Source organism: Astatotilapia calliptera, chromosome 8 (genome assembly GCF_900246225.1).
Source record: "Astatotilapia calliptera chromosome 8, fAstCal1.2, whole genome shotgun sequence".
Classification (NCBI taxonomy): domain Eukaryota; kingdom Metazoa; phylum Chordata; class Actinopteri; order Cichliformes; family Cichlidae; genus Astatotilapia; species Astatotilapia calliptera.
The window spans coordinates 22067815-22089543 of record NC_039309.1 but is presented as its reverse complement, the minus strand read 5'-3'; the positions used below and the strand labels follow the sequence as shown (position 1 = coordinate 22089543).

The 21729-nt window shown below is 39.6% G+C and overlaps 1 protein-coding gene across 5 annotated transcripts in view; it reads left to right on the top strand.

The window, feature by feature from the left end:
- LOC113027714 (shisa family member 6) overlaps positions 1–12693 on the top strand; it is a 76380-nt gene extending 63687 nt beyond the window's left edge. For 3 of the 5 annotated variants that reach the window (XM_026177435.1, XM_026177434.1, XM_026177433.1), the window contains 5 exons: positions 2756–2818; positions 3947–3967; positions 7879–8031; positions 10306–10409; positions 10606–12693. In XM_026177435.1, coding sequence (XP_026033220.1) covers positions 2756–2818; positions 3947–3967; positions 7879–8031; positions 10306–10409; positions 10606–11460 — 1196 coding nt within the window. In that variant the 3' untranslated portion in view covers positions 11461–12693. The remainder of the gene's footprint in view (positions 1–2755; positions 2819–3946; positions 3968–7878; positions 8032–10305; positions 10410–10605) is intronic. The other 2 variants (XM_026177436.1, XM_026177437.1) reach the window with 2 other exon arrangements.
- Positions 12694–21729: the final 9036 nt, after the last annotated feature.

Genomic DNA, 21729 nt, shown 5'->3' with positions numbered 1-21729 from the left:
ATAAGCAGCATTATTGTGATATAATAGATCATTAATAATGAACGATAGTGCTACCAGGGACAAGTAAAAACAAAAGATCTGTTGTGACAGATACAGATAATATAGTAACTAAAAAGACATAGCTTTTTATACATGGCTTTATATTACTAAGCTGTTCATTTAATATGTTCCAAAGAAGCAGTTTCTGAAGTCTGTGAATTTATCCCCTTGAATAATCTTTTCTGTGAGTCACTGTTAAGCACTGATAAGAAAAAAGAAAAAGCCAGTGGAGGAACACACAGAAGACACATCTCATCTATCTCTATAGCTCGAGCAAATATTGAAACCCATGATGTGAGAGCGTCGGGCCTCACTCTCCTTCTTCACTTCTGTGACAGATGTAAATGGATGTTTCAGCAGTTGGCTCTAATGCATTTTTAAACAGGCACAGCAGCAGACAGCAAATGAACGTGTTGCAATGGCAACACTCTACACTGGGGTCTCCATCTATTGCTGCCTTCCCCTCTCATACAAACACACAAACCCACGCTGCTGAGAATAGCTGTCATTCATCAACTTTCTCAGTACAATGGGCTCAGTAAAGGTCCCATCTTTCAACTAAAGCACTTCCACGGTGCGGTGCCAAGGCGAGCACCATACCACTGCATCACATTCCCTGTCATCCCACAAACACTCCAGCACAGCAGGATGGATAGGTGATTGGAGCCAACTGTTGTTTATCCTCTGAGATGAAATTTAAAAAGGCTCTGCTTACTCAAATGATAACACGTTTGACTGTTACTACTGATTAGAGCTTCCTTGCAGAGACAAAAAAAAAAGGGATAATGGCCAGAGATGAGGACCAGTGCATGTTAAGTTTGCAGAGTCCATTCCAAAGACTACAAGTTCAAAAACACATCCCAAATATATTGTACAAACATTATCCATAAGAAACGTATTAATCACTCTGATGCATACTCATCCTGAAAAATTACTGCCTTTCCATGCACATATGTGGAAAGCCAGAGATAGAGATGGCAGCAGTAAGACCTACAGCACAGAACATCAGTGAAAAAAACGGACTGGAGCCATAAGCTAGTCTGCTGGGATTCTGGCTGAGCTTGAAGTCATGACCTGTCTGGACAAACACTGGGCTTGATTTTTGACCGTGTCAGATAACACACAACTGTATAATATGCATGCTAAAAAATTCAGATTAACAAGAACACGATTTGGGAAGCAACCAGGGCAAAGCTTATGCTAGCCTAATTAGCTAAATTAGCTAAGCAAACAACATGAAACATATTTGTCACCTTGTGTAATTGTGTGCTCTGGTAATGTTTTGCTGACAGTACAGTTCAGAACGCTACTGATGTGGTATCTCTGAAGGTCACTGCACTTCACAGCTCCCATCACCGAAGAATCTAAATCCTTCACTATTTGTTCATAACAGTGTCGCTAGCCGACCTGTAAGCTGATACCATTCAATGTTAGCAAGTTAGCTGGTGGCACAAAAATGTACAATAACTTCACCGTCTTAGATTTAAATATGAAAAACTATGTACCAAAGCAGGGGAACACTATCAGCTCCTTCTTTGTATGAGTCATAACATTTTTTGTGTTTCTTCCATAGTTTTTCTTTCTGAGTTTGGATTTTGTTTTCTTTTCCACAACTGTTTTTTGTTGTTGTTGTTTTATTTTTTGTAAATAAAAGTATGACAATGGTTTCAAGTCAGCTGACAAACACTGCCCCTAAGTTTCTGGGATTTCTTGGTTGGCTTCAGTGTAAAACAAATTGTTTTGGTAAGTGATGCCCAATGACCGATTTCACTTAATTTCTCTCATGATAGTCAGACTTCATCACGAACAGGTAAAAATTGCTCAGTGTAAACAGGCTGCAGACCTTGAAATTTGCTCTGAAGGTTTGGCTTTGTTTTGGTTTTTTTGCTAACTACTTTTGTCTGAGGTTAAAAGAAATCTGTTTTAAAAAATATGTTTTATGTGAGTTCAATATAACTTTCATTTCTAATGAGTTGCTTGGTCATTGCTTATGTAAAAATGTTGGTGCAAAACCTCTCTTGGTAGGTTCACTGTGTATTTTTGTGTACTGGTCATATAATTTTAAACCAGAATGTCTTTCTCTGTTCATTTGTAGTTGTACTGGTGGTTTCCTGTGTTCAAATGCACCTGCAGCACTGCAGTTCATGGATCTTTTGTAATGATGAATGCATAAATGCGCGTCTTTATTCTTAAATAATACACTTTACAAAAAATACAGTAATTGCTCTTGACTTTTCCAGGACAGGATGTTGTATGCCATATTTCTGTTTTTTTCCTTTCGTCTGTTTTAGCCTACTTTCCAAAATATGTCTGGTGTAAACATATTTTGCAGGCTAATGTCAAGCTTACAGGGGACTCCATTTAGATTTACTCATCACACAGTCTCTCATGTCTTTTCTTAATTTGAGGAAATTAAAGGGATATTTCACTCAGTGAATAGGTTTACACGCAAGTGTGGAAAGTAACTGCGGCATCGTGTCTTATTTAAACTATAAAAGTCCATTAAAAATGCACAATGTTTTCTACATAGATCTATATTTTGTGAATTATATAAAAAGCATATCTCCAAGTGCCACTAGAAGACAACATTTCCAGCTTCTTCAGTGAATTATCTCTTTAATTATCACCCTCACACTGCTTGAAGTCTGTGTTTTAGAACATACAGAGCATTCCTCGTGAACATTGAACAGATCTTTCATTGCTTTTGTCATTGCAGGTACCCATCAGCACAACTATAACCATGTGGCTCTAGGTAGCCCCACACGCACACCTAAGAATGGTAAGGAAAACTAGAGGGAACGGGTCTTATGCAAGTAAATTCCCTGGTCAGTTCAATGTTTCAAATGTTTGGAAGTCTAGAATGCAGCTCTTAACATGTTTAATGGGGTAAATTCATTGAACTGATCTAATTTTCAATTTCTTCATTTTTAATTTTTGAAATGGGGGCACTTTTTTTCTTTGAGAGACAAGAGACAGTAGTTGTTGGCCATCTGTCTCTCTTTCTTTAAAGTGAAAACAACGTAATGCTCTGTCAAGGTCATCCCATCCCACGACAATGTTCTCCACTGTTGTCCTAAAAAACTAAAGTTATCACCATAACTTCACGGTGCCTGAGAGGAGCAGTACCGTGAATCAGCTTTTATTACTCAAGTTAATCAGCTGTTCCTTTGAGGGAGCTGAGGCGGCCCGTGGTCACAGTCTGCCAGTTGAGCAGTCGTGTAAAAGAGGAAAGAGGAAAGATAGCAAAGATAAAAGAAAAAGCGGCATTGAGCTGAATATTCCCTGCCTTGTGCATTTATTACATTGCCCTGATCTCACCGTGTGATTTTTATACTGTTTGTTTCAACCACAAACATTAAAAACCTGCTATCGTTGAGGCACTTTGGAGCCATAGCTAAATTCTGCAGACAGACTCATTCCTTCTTTATGGACACAACTGACCGTGTAGTCCACACACATACATCCACAGACTCACACAGAATCACACGCATAGATAAGAAAACTGCATACTGGGAACAAATGCCTTGGAGATCTATGGAAAACATGAAAAATCCATTTCAACACATCTAACACAGACACTTTGATCACAAGCTGCCAGAAATCCTTCAAGTTTTGGCACACAGTGTATTTTCCAGATAAAAACCCACAGCCACAACCCCCCCAGCGGCCCTTGACTGAAACAACCAGGAGATACTGCTCCATATCAGAGCAGAAAATGCACAATCATACACACAAGTGTACATAGCATGCCTCTGGACTTAAAAGCTGTTTTCATTAGAATAATTTTGAGGGGAGATTTTCTGTACTGGCTGTGCTGAATATGCAGAAGGTCTTTCAGGAATAGGTTCTGTTTCTCTTACCATCAACATGTTTCTGAAATATTTGTTTTTCATTTGGGTTTCGGTAGCTCACCGATCATTGAGACGTGGTAAGTCATGCATACATATGTTTAATTTAGTGTGAATATTCATTCACTGCATTCCAGCACACATTTGTGTACATACCACGACTCTTACCTTTGTTTCCTCCTTTCTCTAACTTAAACCAGTGTATTTTCAGACCTGATTCAAGCAAGAGTTTCTGTTTGATCTTTGCTTTGACAGCACAGTTTGTTGTTGGTCATGTGGGCCAACAGGAATCAGGGACACAAGCTGATGAGTTACAGTAGAAAATTATTTATGTTATATTTATGCAGTATTTTTCGTACTGTCAAAAAAATCCATCAGAAAGACCAAAACCAAATCAACAATTTTGAATGCTGGTTTTTATAAGAATGGCTTTTACTGACAAGCAGCCAGTTTACTGAGAGCCCAGCTTCACTGGGACACTCACATATGTGTGTTACACGTAAGAGGACTGGTACTTTGTGTGTAATTCTGTTCGAAATTATGTAAATGCTTTGTGTGACAGGCTCTTATATCAGTTGTTATCTTCTTCCATTTCATTGATGTATCCAATTAAGCTTATTTTATGTTGCAAAATTATGTTCTGTCTTCCATGAGACGAGTTTCTCGTGGTCACCCGTGGTTCTCATCAATGATGAGCATTTGTCGTTGTGACTCAGGGTATCCTTTAAGTTTAGGGTTCAGAATGTTCTACTTGGACATTTGCATCCCCTGAGTTGATTTTCAGAGCAGTATTAGTGCCACTGTCAGTAAACGTACTGATACCTACTAATTCTGCATCTAAAATTCTGCATCTGTGTGAACATAACACCATGCTGTTATTTAATTCTGAAAGACTGCTGCTCTTATCAACTGTCATGTCATTCATGTCATTACTATGACCAAAGGTTATGTTACATAGTCAGCGCCTTTGGGTTTAGGTTTAATTTGCCAGAAAAAAACAACACAACAATCAAAGTTACAGATAGTTATAGCTATAGATTTGACCGATACAACTCATAATTATTGTTTTTCAAAACTATATCACAATAGTTATGAAGTTATGAAGTAAAATCTTCTGCTGATTTTTTTTTAACTATTTAAGTCTTGGAGCCACATCTGTGTGGCTTTACTGTGTTTAAACATAAAGTATGTCTGCTAATGAGATAGCTAACAGCATGCCACAGTCTGAGTTGATTCCCCACTTAGTAATGCAGCTGTGGAAGACAACCCACTCACAAATTTTTCACTTCGATCTCCCCCCCTGCAGCTCCCAGGACCCCCTGCAGTCACTCAGCCATGCTGCCGTCCCTGCTACTTTACTCTTGTTCCTTCTTACAGTCGTGGTCATGAGTTTACATACGCTCATCATAGGCATTAATGTCATGAGCTTTTATTTCTTTAATCAATTTTTTCCCCGGGTGGAACGATTGTGTAGATCAGGTAGTAGAGCAGGTCACCTACTAATTGGAAGGTTGGTGGTTCAGTCCCCATCTGCCCAGTCTGCATGCCAGATAACCCGAAGTTGGTCTCTGATGCGTCCATCAGAGTGTGAATGTTGGATAGAATGGGTGAATGTAGTTGTGTGCAGTGCTATATAAGAACCAGGCCATTTACCATCTACATCTTTAGTGACGTTAGTGTCAATTTAAATGAGCTGTATGTACACTTTTGGGCCTGTATGGATAACTTTGACTCTGTGTGCTTTAGAGACAATCCAAAATAAGTCATTATGGATGTACAGTCATGCACAATCATTTCACCCCTAAAAGGAACAGTTCAAAGAATTTATTTAAAAAAAAACCCAAATTATTGCCGTTCATGTCCATAATGAATGCACGTAAGCTTGTGACCACAACTGAGCATTTCAGTCTCTTGTTTCTTTTTGATTCTCTTATCCCCATCTCTTGTTCTCTTTCTCTTCCATCTCTCCATCCTGCAGCAGTTACTAAAAACACTATTCTTATCTGTCGTTTGGAGGCTAGTGTGGAGTCACACCCATGCCCGCTGCTCTGCACTGCGTGACAGACTCGGAGCTTGCAGGGGAAAGCTAGATAGAGCAGGAGTGGGAAAGAAAATGAGAGAGAAGGGAATACTGAATGGACAAGAAAGAATTAAGGAGCAAAGGAAAGTGGGTGGCAGCATGGTAAGACAGATAAGATTGACAGAGTGAGGGAAGTGGAATGGGACAGACTGCGGATGTTTGTGTGTGTACATGTGTGAAAAAGAGAGATAAAGAGAAGGAGTAGAGTGAGAAGAAAAGAAGGCTTGGGTCCAGTCCCCCACCCCCACCTTCCTCGTCTTCCTGGCATCATCTCACATCACACCAACAACAGGCAGCCAGGCATTGCTCCCATCCCTGTCCCAGTTCACATCACAGCACTGTCACAAGCAGGGTCACTCTCCAGCACACATCTGTTGTTTGGTGTGTTGTCTATTTTTTCCTTGCCTTTCCTTGTTTGGACCACTGTTTCCTCCCGTCAAACCACCGCATCGCCTGTCAAGTCAGTCCCACACCAAACACTCACTGAGTGGCTGATGTGTCCGCCTATACTCCCCCATCACTGGCACCAACAAGTTGGAGTTTTAAAATATGCAACAGTTTCTTAAAGGCAGATATTCAACTTTTTTCCTCAGCAAACTATTGCTGAACTTTAAAGGACAGAGGGATGATTAAGACAATAAGACTTAGAACTTTAGAGCTATGGTACAAACCATAGAAAGCCTACAACCAAAGTGATAGAAGTATTTCAACTAAGTTACAACATTAAAATCAGGTCAGTTCAGTTCCATCATTTGTAATAACAGCACCTGTCAAAAGGTAGTAGGCTTTATTAGGCAGAAAGTATCTTCTAGCAGGATAATATGTGGTTCCAGAATACAACAATTTTGGAGTGATAGTTTAAGGAATGTAACAAAGAGATCAAGGTGTCCTTCAGCCTCCAGATTCCCATCTGATTTAACTGAGCATGTGTGGGATGTGCTGGAAAAACAAGTCTAATTGATTTGACGCTCCACCTTGCAACTTGTATGACTAAAAGAATCTGGTCCTAATATCTTGGTGCTTAATACCAAAGGACCTAGGGTGTCGTGTCTAGAAGGGTTAGAGTAGCTTTGGCATAGGGGAACCTACACAACCTGTTTGGCTTTAATGTTAAGGGTTATCAAATAAGAAATGTTTTATAGCCATGACTATCTTTAATAGTCTAGTTTACTGAAATATCAACAGGATACGTAACTCTCTCACTCCACTTTAGTACGAGTGGACTGGGTTTTCTATTTCAGCAACATAAAGTGTGATTGTTCTCAAAATCTATCTCAGTCATTCTCCAACCCTTATAGTTTGGAGAAAGGCACAATAGACTATTAGGAAAGAAAGTTCATGTCATTTAGAATGATTATTTTCTTTGCTCCCTGATTGCTAAGACACAGGAGAACAACTTAATCAAAACAAAAACTACATATTCTGATTGTCTAGAGTTAGAGTTAGTAAAGACTCACACCTCAGAGATACAAAGTATGAAATGTAAGCTGCTGACTCTATCTGGTTTATAAAACCAGCTATTCAAAACATATTTTATATGTACTCATGTGTGAGTTCATGTGTATTTGTACAAATATAGATTTTTTCTTAGGTCACTACAACCCCCAAACTCCCAGAAGAGGAGCAGGGCTTCCATATACTCAGTGGCTCCCTTGGTTGGAATTATTATTTTATACTGACGAGATTAATTTGGAGATTATTTCAAAGGACCTCTGCCTCCAGCAAATATTTGTACAGCTGAAACTCCAGCCTGTCTGCCAGCTCACTCTTTTTTCTTCACAGCAGGTGGTCTTTCTGTGATTGTTGCCTGGGGTCTCCTTTTTGGGGGGGGTGGCGTAGGAGACGTCAGCCTGCCCATTTCCCCCCCTTTTTCCCTCTTCTGTGTCTGTATATGTATGTATGTGTCTCCAGAAAACAATCGGATAAGTGGCATCCTGACCTCGCAGACGGAGCCCTACGACCTGTCTTTCTCACGCTCCTTCCAGAGCCTGTCACACCTGCCACCCTCCTACGAGGCGGCCGTCAAAGCCGACCTCAACCGGTTCTCGTCCTTGAAGAAACTCAGTAGGTCCAAGTTCACTGCAATAATGCAAGAATAGGCGCCCTGCCCTGATCCTAAAGCCCTGCATGATAAAAACACTGCATTAAGTGTGCTTTCCTGACTCCAGGCTGGGACTTTCTGAAGGGCTCTGAAGTATTTCAGATGTAACAATGGCTCACCTGCTGTAACTCGGGACATTAAACTGTAGAAAAAAGTACCCGTATATGTTGTTTTGGACTTTTTGCAGCTCGCCGTTGATTAAAGATCTAAGTGGATGGAGGGCACTATGAATTAAAGCCAGAAAGTATCCCCTTCTCAACTCTGAGCTGTCAAAAAAGCAGCCTAATCACCTCAAAAAAAACCTCTGATTCATTGATATTCCCTGCTTCCCTCGCCGCAGCCATGATTTCTCTTGAATCACACATATATCAGCGGCTTCTTGCGTCTGGCCTGGCTCGGTATTAATTTAGCGTTTCTTTGGTGAATTTCTACAGCATAATGAGCTCTCGTCTCATGCTATTCTCTAAGTGAAATACAAATATCCGTTACGGCTTGTGTAGTTTCATCATGAGCGTCCTGCTTCGCTGCTGGCTCAAGTCAAAATGAAAGATGGACATCTACAACTCATCCCGTCAGGGGTCGCTCTGCACTGGCTCCCACTTAGAGCTGCCAGGCACCATTTGAAACTAAATGGTAAAACAAGTTTGCAGTAGTATTTACTGGTTCTCAGTTGTTTTGGAGAAATAAAAACAACCACAATTTATTTGAAGAATGCTTGTGAGAATTAACATAATAGCTTTTGATGGACCGTAAAACAAAACCAAATGAATTCAATTGTCAGAGATAGGACCCCACCAAAGAGACAGTTCTGAAATGGAAAAATATCCCTTGGCGGTGTCCTTCCTTCAGTCTTCCCAACTTTCTTTTTGCTTCAAAAGCAAATTATTTGCTGCAGCAAATAGCCAAAAGGCTCTGCTGTTTCTTTTTGTTGCTCAACTAGTGTCTGCACAATGATAGATCATGCCGGATTGCGCTGGAGGGAACATCGAGCGGAGTTTTCATTGTTGAGATAATAAAAGAAGAATGGTACTGCTTATTAATGCAAATTGGTATCAAACTGAAGAGAAAAAAAGCACTTAGCCCATTGCAGTGCAGGACACTATATATCATGAGTTATTCATTCACTCTGGTAATATGGTTGATGAGTTTGCAATGCGCTGCCCAAATCTTGAAGACTATTATGCTTGAGAAAGGAACATCTTGTTTTATTATCTCTCATAATGAATCGATTTGCAGCAAGCACCCGTGACTCGGCGCTGAAGGGGATTTGGATGAGAGTAATTTGGACAGGTGGTGTGAACACTGCTGTACCATTATTGAAAAAGACAGACTCGCACCGAAAAGCCATCTACGAATTCTCAATAAGGTGGAGAGATCTGCTCTCATTATACCTTTCCACCATCAATGGCAGTGGCATTCACCTGTCTCTTGTTGTGCGGGTTAAACGCTCATTCACAGACTTATAAATGTTTCCATTTTTGAATGGTTTATGCTACTGTCTTTATGACCAGATGTCAAGTTTTTGTAAATGTGCATCACTTTGTGTGTGCGTGTGTGTTTTTTTATGTATTTATTTGGTCGATACAGCTCTCTGTGCATGTGTTTTTGTCGTGTGGCATGAATTTAATGCTACATTCACTCCTACACTTCGTCTTTGCAAATGTATTCTCGTCTTTTTGATCTGCTTTTAAATGCATGTTATATTCATTGTTTGGTTTGGAGGTTTTTGTTGGTTGCACACAGGTATACGAAAGAAAACCCCCACTCGAGTTTATATGAAACACTCCCAGCTTCAGTGTTGATGTGATTGTGTAATAATCCTATTAGATTTCCAGCATGCATATATGTGAGGTGCCTGCGTGGTTCCCTCCATGTCTGTATATGATGTTTTTTGTTTATAGACTTTCAAATGACCTTTGAAAAGTTATCCCCCACAGCCAGAACTGCCTGCAGCATCCCTGATCAAGTCTGGATATGTGGATGTTATGTGCCTAGCATGTAATGTGGTCTGACTGTGATACTCTGCCTCTATTTTCTATTCCCCTCTATGAGCTTGGAAAGGTGAAATACGATGGGTCTCCCAACACTATTCTCTGCATTGTGTGCCGTGTTCTCCAATTCCACGTTACACGATTTCTCCCCTAGCATTCTGTACCTACCCGTGTTTTCTCTTTCTTTCGCTCCTTGAATTGCCTCTTCACTTCGTGTCTTTTTTTTTCCCACTGTGTCCTCTGCAGCAGATAAAGAAGTCGAAGACTACTACACTCGTAAGCGCCACCTGCCCGACCTGGCAGCAAGAAGCACTCTTCCCCTTCATGTTCTCAAAATGAGTCAAGAACAGGTGGGTACAGAAGTGTTCCGTTCAATAGTGCACGCTTCAAAACAAGGTCATGTACTATCAAGTTTTATGTATCTATGATGCAAGAGCACAAGTTTCCAGATTTAAATGTTAGAAGTTATTCTGAAGTAGTCGGCAGCAGAGCATCTTACCCCTGAGTTTATGAATAAACTCACCTCATCCGTCTTTTGCTCGATAGCACCGGGAACAACAGCAGAGCCAGCCCCCACAGTCCTCCATCTCCCAGGCCCCTCCGCAGTCACAGTCCTCACAGCAGCAGTCTCAGCAGAGGCAGAGGCCCCGTCGTGTCCAGAGGGCTATGTCCCAAGATCGTGTCCTGTCCCCTCAAAGAGCCCCCCAGCAAGATTATACCATGTCTTCTAACGGTGTTTCCCTGTACGGAGGTAGGATCCTGTCCGATGAACAGCTCCTATCTGCTGAACGTCTTCGATCCCAGGAGCGTCTTCTTCCACAGGACCGCCACACCTCCCAAGATCGCCTCTACTCCAAGGACCGTATGTACTCCAAGGACAGACTCCTGTCACAGGAACATCTTTATTCAAAAGACCGCCACTATTCCCAAGATCGCCTCTATTCACAAGAACGTCTATACTCACAAGACCGCCTCCTGTCCCAGGATCCTCTGCTCTCACCAGATAAGCTGATGAGGTCGCTGAAGCGCGGCATGGTCAGCAGTATCTCTGGCGGGTTTTATGGTAGTGACAAGTCAATATCACGGGCCATCTCACACACAGACGTGTTCATTCCAACTACGCCTCTAATGGATCGCTACAAGATGACCAAAATGCACTCCCATCCCAGTGCCTCTAACAATAGCGGTGGTGGAGGCAGCGGAAGTGGGGTACAGGGAGCAGGCGGGAGTGGGCACTCCAACACCTTAGCCATGAACCAGACAGCAAATAAGAGGCAGGCATTTGCCTCGAGACGGACTCACACTGTGGAACAACTCCACTACATCCCACAGCACCACCAGCAGCAGCAACAACAGCCACAGCACTACCGCACAGGCAGCAAGACTGAGGTGACTGTGTAAATGTTCAGGAATACTCACTGCTGAATGCCAGGGGCTGGGTCTGATTGACAAACGGTGGTATATTGGCCTCCTTTTAGAGTAGGATGGTGGCAATTTTGCTTTCTTTGACCAAGGCTTCTGCCAAATTAGAGATTCCAGGACCAAGAACTTCCACTTACTTACTGTGAGAGACCGGGAAAACGAGCTACACTGTACATTGCATACACAGGCCCAGCCAGATCTGAAGCCAGAGGAGGTTATGGATGGGGAAGGTGTAGTATTATCCTGCTAACTTGCCTACTATTATTGTCACTGTCTTGCCTATCCTATTCATCCACAGGCTTTGGCACCATTCTGTGTATGTTTTAGTGGGAAAGCACCATTTGTGTTTGTTTATGCCTTTATCAGCCCCCTTTTGTCCAACAAATCTATTCTGTGACCTTTTCTGGCAAATCTTAAAGGGCTTTGCATGGTTAAACACACGAACCGATTCCTACGTGACTTCTGTTGTGCGACATAACACCACCACAGGTGATGAACTGAGAGAATGAGCCTGTAATAACTTTATAAATATATAAATAAATGAAAAAAAGGAACCATTTGTATGCCCTGTCCTACTCATAGTTGTAGAGAATCTCAATGAGAGAAATTGAACTGGATGTTATCAGCACTCCTATTTGGTGCCTCTGATAGGTGTTCTATTTCGAAAAATGAAGTGGTTTTGTGGGTTACAAAGCACAATCAATGAAAAAAACATTATGTTCTGTTTTTGATTATTAATTTTGAATTTTAATATTAATGGCTAGCTTGTTTTGTTCTTAAAGCAATGGCGTTTTTTCTCTTCTTTTTCTTTTTTGTTTCCTCTTTTGCTTCCAGTAGACGATTGTAAATAAGCTATTCTAGAAGCAGTATTATGGACAAGTCTGTACTGGATGGACTTTATATTAGACTGTCTGTTTTCAATAGATTCTTAAAAAACAACTATAAACCATTACTGTTTCGTGAGTTCAGAATAGAAGCCCACTTAACCGAGTATTTGACCGGATAAATTAATACTATACTGTGTGTGTCTTTGCAAAAACTGTTTGTAGGACGAAAAGTGAATGAATGTGTTGTTGACAAATGATATACCACTGTTCATATTTGGATGTAGACTGTGTTTCATTGACTTCAGAAGACTTGAACATCATGGAAATGGAATATAATGCTTGTCAAAGTAGGGTCAAATAAACCATCCATATTTTTCTAAACATGCAACATTGTTCTTGGAGAGATACCTCTGTTTCGTCTGTGCTTCACAAATTTGACAAATCTGTGCACTGGTTTAGCTCAGTGGTTGAGCAGGCGACCATGTACTGTACGGCAGCAGGCTCGGGTTTGTGTCTTCTGCTCTCGCTCTCTTTCTCCATGTATCACTATATATATGTGTGTGTGTGTGTGTGTGTGTGTGTGTGTGTGTGTGTGTGTGTGTGTAATTACACATCTTCACAAAGTTAAGCCACTTTTATCATTTGTGGCACTGGAGTGAAAAAAAAGTAAAATGCTAATGTTAGGCAAAAATAAATTACACCAGGGTTGCATATCCTCAGTATCACCAACATTAAGTTTCAGCAGGATCACACTAAATGTGTGTGACAACTACTGTAGCCTGATTTAATGAATGTTTTACGTGGAACACGCAGTAGCTTTGAAGTTCATTAGTGGTGACCAGTGTTGGTCAAGTTACTTGAAAAAAGTAATCAGTAACTAATTACCGATTACTTCCCTAAAAAAGTAATCCCGTTACTTTACTGATTACTTATTTTCAAAAGTAATTAATTACTTAGTTACTTAGTTACTTTTTAAAAACACGATTTACAACCTGAATAGGTGATAAAGCGATAGATCTTTCAGCCCAATTCTACTTTTTCTACATAATCCATCATACAAAATGTAATCAAATGGAAAAGTCTCTTTTTTTTAACTTGTTTTATTAGTTTTAATCTTTTAATTTTATGCATCAAGCAAAAATTTTATTATATGCAACATTCTCTGAGTTGAATAAATTAATTTAATATTTAAACCTATTTTCTGCACATTCCAGCACATAAAATAAAATATTTTTCGTGTTTACACTCAGTCTTTCAAATAGATGCAAGTAAAACACAGCAGAAAATAAATAAAGTCAAAGACTCAGCGGTCCTGTTGCTCTATTTTCACCTGTAAAGCAGGAGTTGGGTAGGCGGAGGTTTACCCTGGTGCAGGTGTGCCGCGGTCAGTTGAAGAATCCGCGAGTTTCTCTGTGAGTTTCCCATTAAGTCGTAGCTACTCGGTGCTTGTTGGAAGTTTAGGGGTTTTTTTCGCTGTAAAAGGAAGTTTTCTTCCCACGCACAACGGACACTAATATTTTTGTCACTTTTGATGGAATCTAACTCAAAGTAAGGTCAGTACTTCCACGCTTTAAACGCTGCACGCTCATACTCTCTCCCGCACTCGATATATGATCCATTGTTGATCTGCACACAGCTGTTGTCACGAACGTCGCACTCGCTTACGTCACTGTCATGAGACATTCTCGCCAAAAATCACGGTTTTAGTAACGCAGTAACGCAGCGTTCCTACGGGAAAGTAACGGTAATCTAATTACCGTTTTTGCAATAGTAATCCCTTACTTTACTCGTTACCTGAAAAAAGTAATCGGACTACAGTAACGCGTAACGCGTTACTGCCCATCTCTGGTGGTGACTTAAAAGTGCAAAATTGTAACTAATTTCCAGATTTTAGAACTCATTTCACAATCTATAAAGTTCATAAAGAAAGTGTATTCTAAGGCCTGGCATGTTTCACAAAACACTAAAGCAAACCCAAGACAACAGATGTAACAGATCTGCCTTTTTTATACCATCAACATACTATTGCACCTAAAAAGCTTTGAAATTTCATATTGTGGTCTAGGATGTGTGAGTGTGGAAATATCTCACAAAAACTACACATCGAACTATACTCAGTGTGTTTCTTTTGGTCTTTCTCAGCTCGCTGTCCAAACACCTCACATTCCCCATGATGATTGCTGGATGGTAGATGGAAAAGCTCCATCTCTGAAACCCTGTTCTTTCCTTCATAGCTTCTTCAGGATTACAGGCCTTGCTCGAGGCAAAAAGAAGTCAGCCCGAGGAGATTAATCATCAAGAGTGCAATGCAAAGACAAGTCGCTAGTAGACCTGCAAAACTTGACTTGTGAATTGCAGTAAAAACCAAGTGTCTGCTACGTGTACTTGGAAACGATCTAAAAAGACCAATCGTCTTTTTTTATCACATGCATCCATCCATCCTGTTGTGCTTATCCTTACCTCTTCAAAGAACAAAGTCAAAAAACAGAGTTTGCATTTATATGCATATTTTTATGTGTCTGTACAAATATTTGCACATTCAAACGAACAGCTTCATCCTCACATGATTTGCAGAATCTCATCTTGTGAAAATCAAGCCTGGCAAGGCAAGGTAAGGCTGCTTTGTAGTAGTTACTAACTGTAGATGTCCTGTAGAGCTTGTTTTCATATCTAATTCCTTTCTGATCGAAAACTAAAACCAGAAAGCATCATTTACACATGATTGGCCACTAGGCAATCAACTGATAATATTACTACATCACTAGTTATATGAGATATAACTATATATATATATATATATATACAGTGTTGACACACACCAAAATTACATAGATATCTCTATACTTTGACCTTAAAAAAAAACAATAATTCGAACTTCCTTACCTTACTCAAAAGGGCATTTTTAGACATAAAGGTCTAGCGTCTATATTGTAAAATAATAGTTAGAAATAGTTAAATTCACTTACAGAACCATATCTTTTGTAGTTCTGAAGGCTGTCTGTGTCTGTGGTGTGGATAAGTGATGTCTACATTATTGAGTTGCACTGGAGTAAGTGCATTTCTCTGTAGTTTGATCATTATGGATTTAATAGATATATGCTGCTGCTGCTGTTTTTAGGTCCTGTGTGAACTTCATGCAACAGTAACTTTGGGTTTACAGAGCACCCTTTAAGGTTTCTTGTTTCAGTATGACAAACAGGTTGTTTTAATCAGCTTTAACAAACAGCAAGTGCTGCGTTTTATCTAATGACGATACCTTCTTAACCTCAATTTAAGAAGCTCACACTGTGCAAACATCACTTTTGTCGCTGCCCACTGAAGTATAGCAACCAATAAGATTATTTATGATTCTGGAACAGCTATGCCTCAGAAAATTATCTGTGTAATTACAGGTCCAATCTGCCAGCTGTACAGGTTTGATTATACAGCGGTGGGGGTCACGCACCTTTTCTGACAGCATCCCAGAGCCAGCCCGGCACGCATGTTTAACTGACAGTTTCTGCATGTATGGCACTCTGGGTTTTTCTGGGCAGTGCTTTTATATGACATCTGAATTAATATGGTTTAATTTAATGCTGGTCATTGCAAATTCAAACCTTGTTTAAATTCATGGAAATCCATGGGTGTGAAGGACAATTCTCGCAGCAAACAACAGCGTCTGCAAATTGCACTCCTCCATAAACACACAAGTTTGTTTTTTTGTTTTTTTTAAAGAGCGATAAGAAAAAAATGGAAAAAGTTTGCATTTGCAATTTACACTGATCCTCGAGCCCATCAGCATTTAAATGAAAATATGAGACTGCAGTCAAAAAGAATCTATGAATGGGAGAGCAGCTGAAGAGTGAGAGGAAGGCTGGCTACAACAATGACTGCAGCTCAAGCGGTGCGAGGAGGAGGAGGTGCAGAACATGGTCTTCCATAAAACAATCAGCAGCTTTCAAACTGTCTTTCCACATCTCAAATAGCACACATTTCTTCAACAATGTATTTCATTACTCATGTGTTCTGCATTTAATGCTAACATGATACAGGAACAGAGGTCTTATTTTGCTGGTTAAAAATTCAATCTCCTTTTCTGTACTTTTCCATTTGGTCCTTGCTTTCGCCAGCTCTGAGTGCGGTCAGTGAGCACTGTCATGTCTGGATTTGAAACAGAAAGACATTTTCAGTTTCCCTGTGACATTCAGAGGATGTAGTTTAGACATATAAAAAATACAAAAAAAGGCAGTGGGCTCTTTTCTGGGTTTCATCTTCCATATAGAAAGCTGCAATTTTAGTCCGCTGTGGGGAAAATGCTTTTTTTTTTTATATACAGCAAACACGATGACAGGTACGAAACTGAAATCCTGTAAAATGAAACGCCTTCTACTGCCCTCAGTGATGACAATAGAGGGAATGACTTATGTTATTTTATTTGATATTTTTTAAGCCGCCGTGGATATCTTGAAAAAGGTCAAAAGAACATGACAGTGGCCCGGCACCTGCCAAAACACTCACTGTGTCGAGCCAACGTGTAATATATTGTGGCGATATGTTCAAGCCAGCTATTTCAAGTCATAATTGCTCTTTATTTTCTTTTCCTCAAATACTTACAATCTGACTACTGCCCTTCAGAATGCCTTCGAGGAAATCTTCATCTCCTCGAGGCAAAGCACGCTAATTTTCAATGTTTAGCACCACACATGACAGAGCACACAGCCCAGATTCATCATGCAGCGGTAAAGGTGACTAGACTGTCAAATCATCAGTCGTGCAGAGTGTCGCATAAAAAACCCAGCAAAATAAAGTACACTTAAATATGCAAAACATATATAACTAAAGTGAATGGAAACAAATGTACGTAAGAAAAAACATAAGAAATATATTTATCCTAAAACTTGGAAAATTAAAGAATTAAAGCAGTCATAGCATGAAAAACAACTTAGATTTGCTAGTATTAAAATACATGCACTGCATACAAAAAAAACAACAAATATGGAATAAAATAGTTCATAAAGGTAAATATTTCCACTAATCAAAGAGCTCAGTTAAGCATAAAATACAAAACAATGAAGTGTTCAATAAACCAAAAATCTAAATATGAGAAAATAAGTAGCTTCAATTTAAACATGAATGCAGATATGCTTGTGTGAGGTGATTCAGCAGAATTGAAACAGTTGTTAGAGAAGCTGTTCATGTGCATGTCCAGTAAGTAATGCACAGAGTATTCAGGATCCACTAATTATTCACATCCATTCACCACAGCCACAGTCATTCGGATGACCTCTGCTGGCAGCAGAATCCAAACAGTGTCGATTCAAACTGGATTCAAACAGCAACACCAAAGACGACTTTCCTCGGTGAGTCATGTGGACGCATTCCAACAGCTAGCAGGATTGCACCACTTCTCTTCTCACCAGAATAACATCCTCTCTGTCTGAAAAGCCACAAAGCCAGGTATGGTAACACTGTGGTCTGGGAAGTAAGAGTTCGGCAGTGTCTCACTTCAACGCTGCAATGCTCCATGAAACACATGAAACAGGTCCCACTCTGAACTGCCGTTGTTTCCTCTGTGTCTCCTCCATAATTACAGACCTTACATTCAGCAGAACTGTTGGCACAATCAGCTGGTGAAGATTATCTGCTGTCAAGAAGGGGGGAAAAGCTGTGGACATCCAAAACAAAAAGTTGCTATTTCACCTTCGTATGAGTCACAATAAGCAAGAAATATCAGTTTCATCAAGTGATCAAGTCACTAAAATGAAATAAGCAAAAAGCAAAAACAGGAGCTGCTGCTCAGCACAACCCCTGGACAAATACAAAAAATACATATATTTGCATTTGTCACATAAAGTAATGCATCCTCTGTCAAAAATGTAATACAATCATAAATACTACAAAAACTATTTTGTTGTAAACTCCTAAGACCTGAAGTCTTTCATGGCATGCATTTTTCATTTCTCTTTGCTATTTGGCTTTATAGTGTCCGATAGAACTGAGTAATGATGTGCAAAACTCTTTATTTGGTGTCTGAACACAACATTTCTCCTGAGTACAAAACAAAATGAGAAACAACAATTGCGCCCTTTTGAGCAATATGGCTCATTTGAAAGAGGAAAGTTTAGTACTGTGGTCTAGACAACCCAAAATGTGATGTCACCATATGTGGATGTCAGGTCCTAAGAGGTTAAATTAAAAAAAAAGATGAAGCAATTACCAAATTGTTGATGAGTTTCACTAGTAGCATTATAGTTATTCAAACATTTCATAATGATATTGTTAACATGAATACTTTAACCACAATAATGACCATCTAATTCAAATATATGCAGATCTTCGACAACTATGAACTTACACAACCTCTTGTAACTAAGATCACATAAATCATTGTATTCCTCTTGTCCATTTTAATTGCACAGAATAAAAAGTGATGTATGTGTGATTAAATATAACTCGTAGTCTAAAAGCATTTTCTCCGGTCAGTCAGTCAGAAGGGGCTATATAAATTCCATTACATTAAATGTACATATTGCATATATAATTCAGCACTCATAATGTTGGATGGAAAACAAATCTGAATGACAGACTAATGAATTCAACAAAAGCTAATCAATGAAACCAGACTGGATGGGTGGGTTAGAGCGACTTTAAACTTCAGATCCAAAGAAAAGCCAAAATAAAAGACACTTTGTTTTACCGTTTCCAAGAAACATCTGTTGTCTGTAAACTGAAACCACTTCAGTCTGTGACTACACGGGTGGTCGAAGACAATTTAAAAAAATTACAACAAAACAAAACATTTGCTATGCAGTGCCTTGTATAAAGAGTCTGATGTTCAGTTCTTTTTTCAGCCATAATAAAATATTCATAAATACTGACACAACAACAGTTTTGTCCCAAAGACATAACAGGCTTAATAAAATATTTTCAGCCCTAAAAATGATTTGCAAGTCTTCTTGTGATGTATGTAGCAACAACCAACTCTCCTGACAAAGCAGTACCCAGCTCTGAAAAACCTCAAAGCGCCACATCTCTCACTCTCACTCTCACCTCATGAAGTTTGTCATTGTGAAATCATAGCAACAACTGACTGTATCTGCATGATGATCAGCTCTGATCTTCTCTACTCTGGACATGTGAAGCTGTTTGGTGGAACGCAGTATTTTACAAATAACTGAGACAAAAACAAGAAAGCCACAAAACTTTTATTTTGTACTCCTACAAAAAACGTGTCATTATATCCCCAAAGACTTTAAAACTTCCTTCATTACACTGGATAAAAGTTTGTTTGTTCCTGATTCTGTTTGTGTACAAGATCTGCATTATCAGAGATCTTTATCTTAATAACTACATAATTAAACAAAAGTTATACAGTTCAGCAGGAGGATTTCAGGTGATAGCATCTTCAAAAAAAGATTAGGGTGTCTCAAATCGCATACGTGCTGTATATGTGCAGCCACGATGACAAGTCTGAGGCTTTTATATGTCCCAAATTCACGACAACTGTCACCTCAAGGTGCTTTAAATTGTAGACTACAGATTCTACAATATTAAACAAACACCCGTAATGGTCAAAAGGTTGAGTGTGAAATTTTTTGAAATAATTTTTAGCTTGTTAAAAGAAGATTCACTTATGGTGACAATATCATTGTGTAGCTAACAAATGGACACAGCTGCCATGACCTCACGCACCGGTTTCTGGACCACACATTTTGAACCCTCACGATTAGCATTGTTTGGAGTGCTAAGTTATTACCTACCACTAGCAAATTGTTAGCAAGCAGCATTTGTAAACTTACAATGTATGAACAAATTGTAACCAAGTAATTTGAAAAAATCAAACGTGCAGTGATTAAGAAGTTGAAAACTATCCATAGAGCTTAAAAGAGTTTGGACCAGGTTGTAAACGTCCTGTTTAAAGGTGTACAGCTGGGCATTTTAACACTAGAGTCTGGGTTTTGGAGCCATGCAGCCCTCGAAACTACTGTTTTTGGAATGTGTTTGCTTGAGCCACTGCTTTGCTACCAAGCTAACATAGCATTATCTCTTTCTATGCATTGCAATTACATGTGTTTTATTATTATTTGGTGTTCATGCATGTTAAATTGTTCTTCATTATTATATGCCAGATGTAATTTCTGTTAATTGCAAAACTAGCAACCCCACATTCTGTATTTACCCATAGTGCATATAGTGTAGTACAAAAACCTAGTCTTAACTCAAACATTTATCACATTAAGAAACCTTGAATTTATGAGGAATGCCAAGAAAAGTGAACATCTGCATCCAGTGTCACACCAGAAAACACAAACAACTGCAAAAATAAAATATCGTCAAAGGTCAAGGTTTCCCTTTAAAGATAATGCCCTGTCACGAAAACAAACAAAGATGTATAACTCTTAACTAATGTATTAAAAAGTCAAAAATTAGCTTTGATAACAGATTTTCAAATTGATATTAGTCAGTACTTGTAACAACATTTGTTGGTACACAAGTGCCAGCTTGAATGTGGACTGACAGAATCATCTAACCATTACGGGTGAGTTTAAGCTCCTAACATGTACACAGTAGGTGCTGTTGTTGTGACTAGTTTCCGCCTGACTGCTCAAAACACCGTCCTCTCTGCTTATCTGCCTGGATGCAGGACCCAACCCCAGTTATTTCTGATAATCCACAGATTGTAGGCAGCTAACAGACATTTGTTTTACGACAGATGCCAGATTCAGATAAACATTTAATTAGCAACTCATCAGCTCTGTCAAAGCTAATTACCCCAGTTTCCAGCCAAAGCCAAAAACTGCTCCTCTCGCAGTTGGTTTGCATAACAGCTGAGTCTGCTGGCTGTGACAGGATATGAGGAGCCAGAGGCTGCGAGGAGACAAGACCGGCTTGCAGTGCTGTAGCAGGAATCAGAGTGGGTAATCCAGCCATTCTGCCATGGCTGAGAGTTGCAGGTCAGAGAAGTGGAAAGAATGGGTTAAATAGAATTACAGGCTGAGAAAACATTGTACTATTTATCAGCTTGTAACACGCCTGTCATGGAAATTACTGCTAGTGATATATCTCAGCAGCACGTTTCTCAGCAGTCAGAAGGAGTGGGATGTGAGTTTTTAGGATGGGCAGTGGACACAGTCTGGCTGCCAAGTGGTTCCTGAGAGGTGTATAGTGTGAAAACAGCACAGACGTGACCAGTGAGCAGCGACAGCAATCGCCACATGATCGCAGGATTACTGACCCTCTAGTCAGATGACCATCTTGATGATTTTTGCATATGCTGGACTTGTGCGGAATGTTTGCAGCACAGTAACAAACAGAAATGGGAAGACGTCATCAAGACATCTCCACGATCATTTGCTAATGTCGAGCTCTGGAATTAAATCATCACGTATGACTGTAATTAGAATTTGACATGCTTACACATTATACACACTAAGGCATCTCT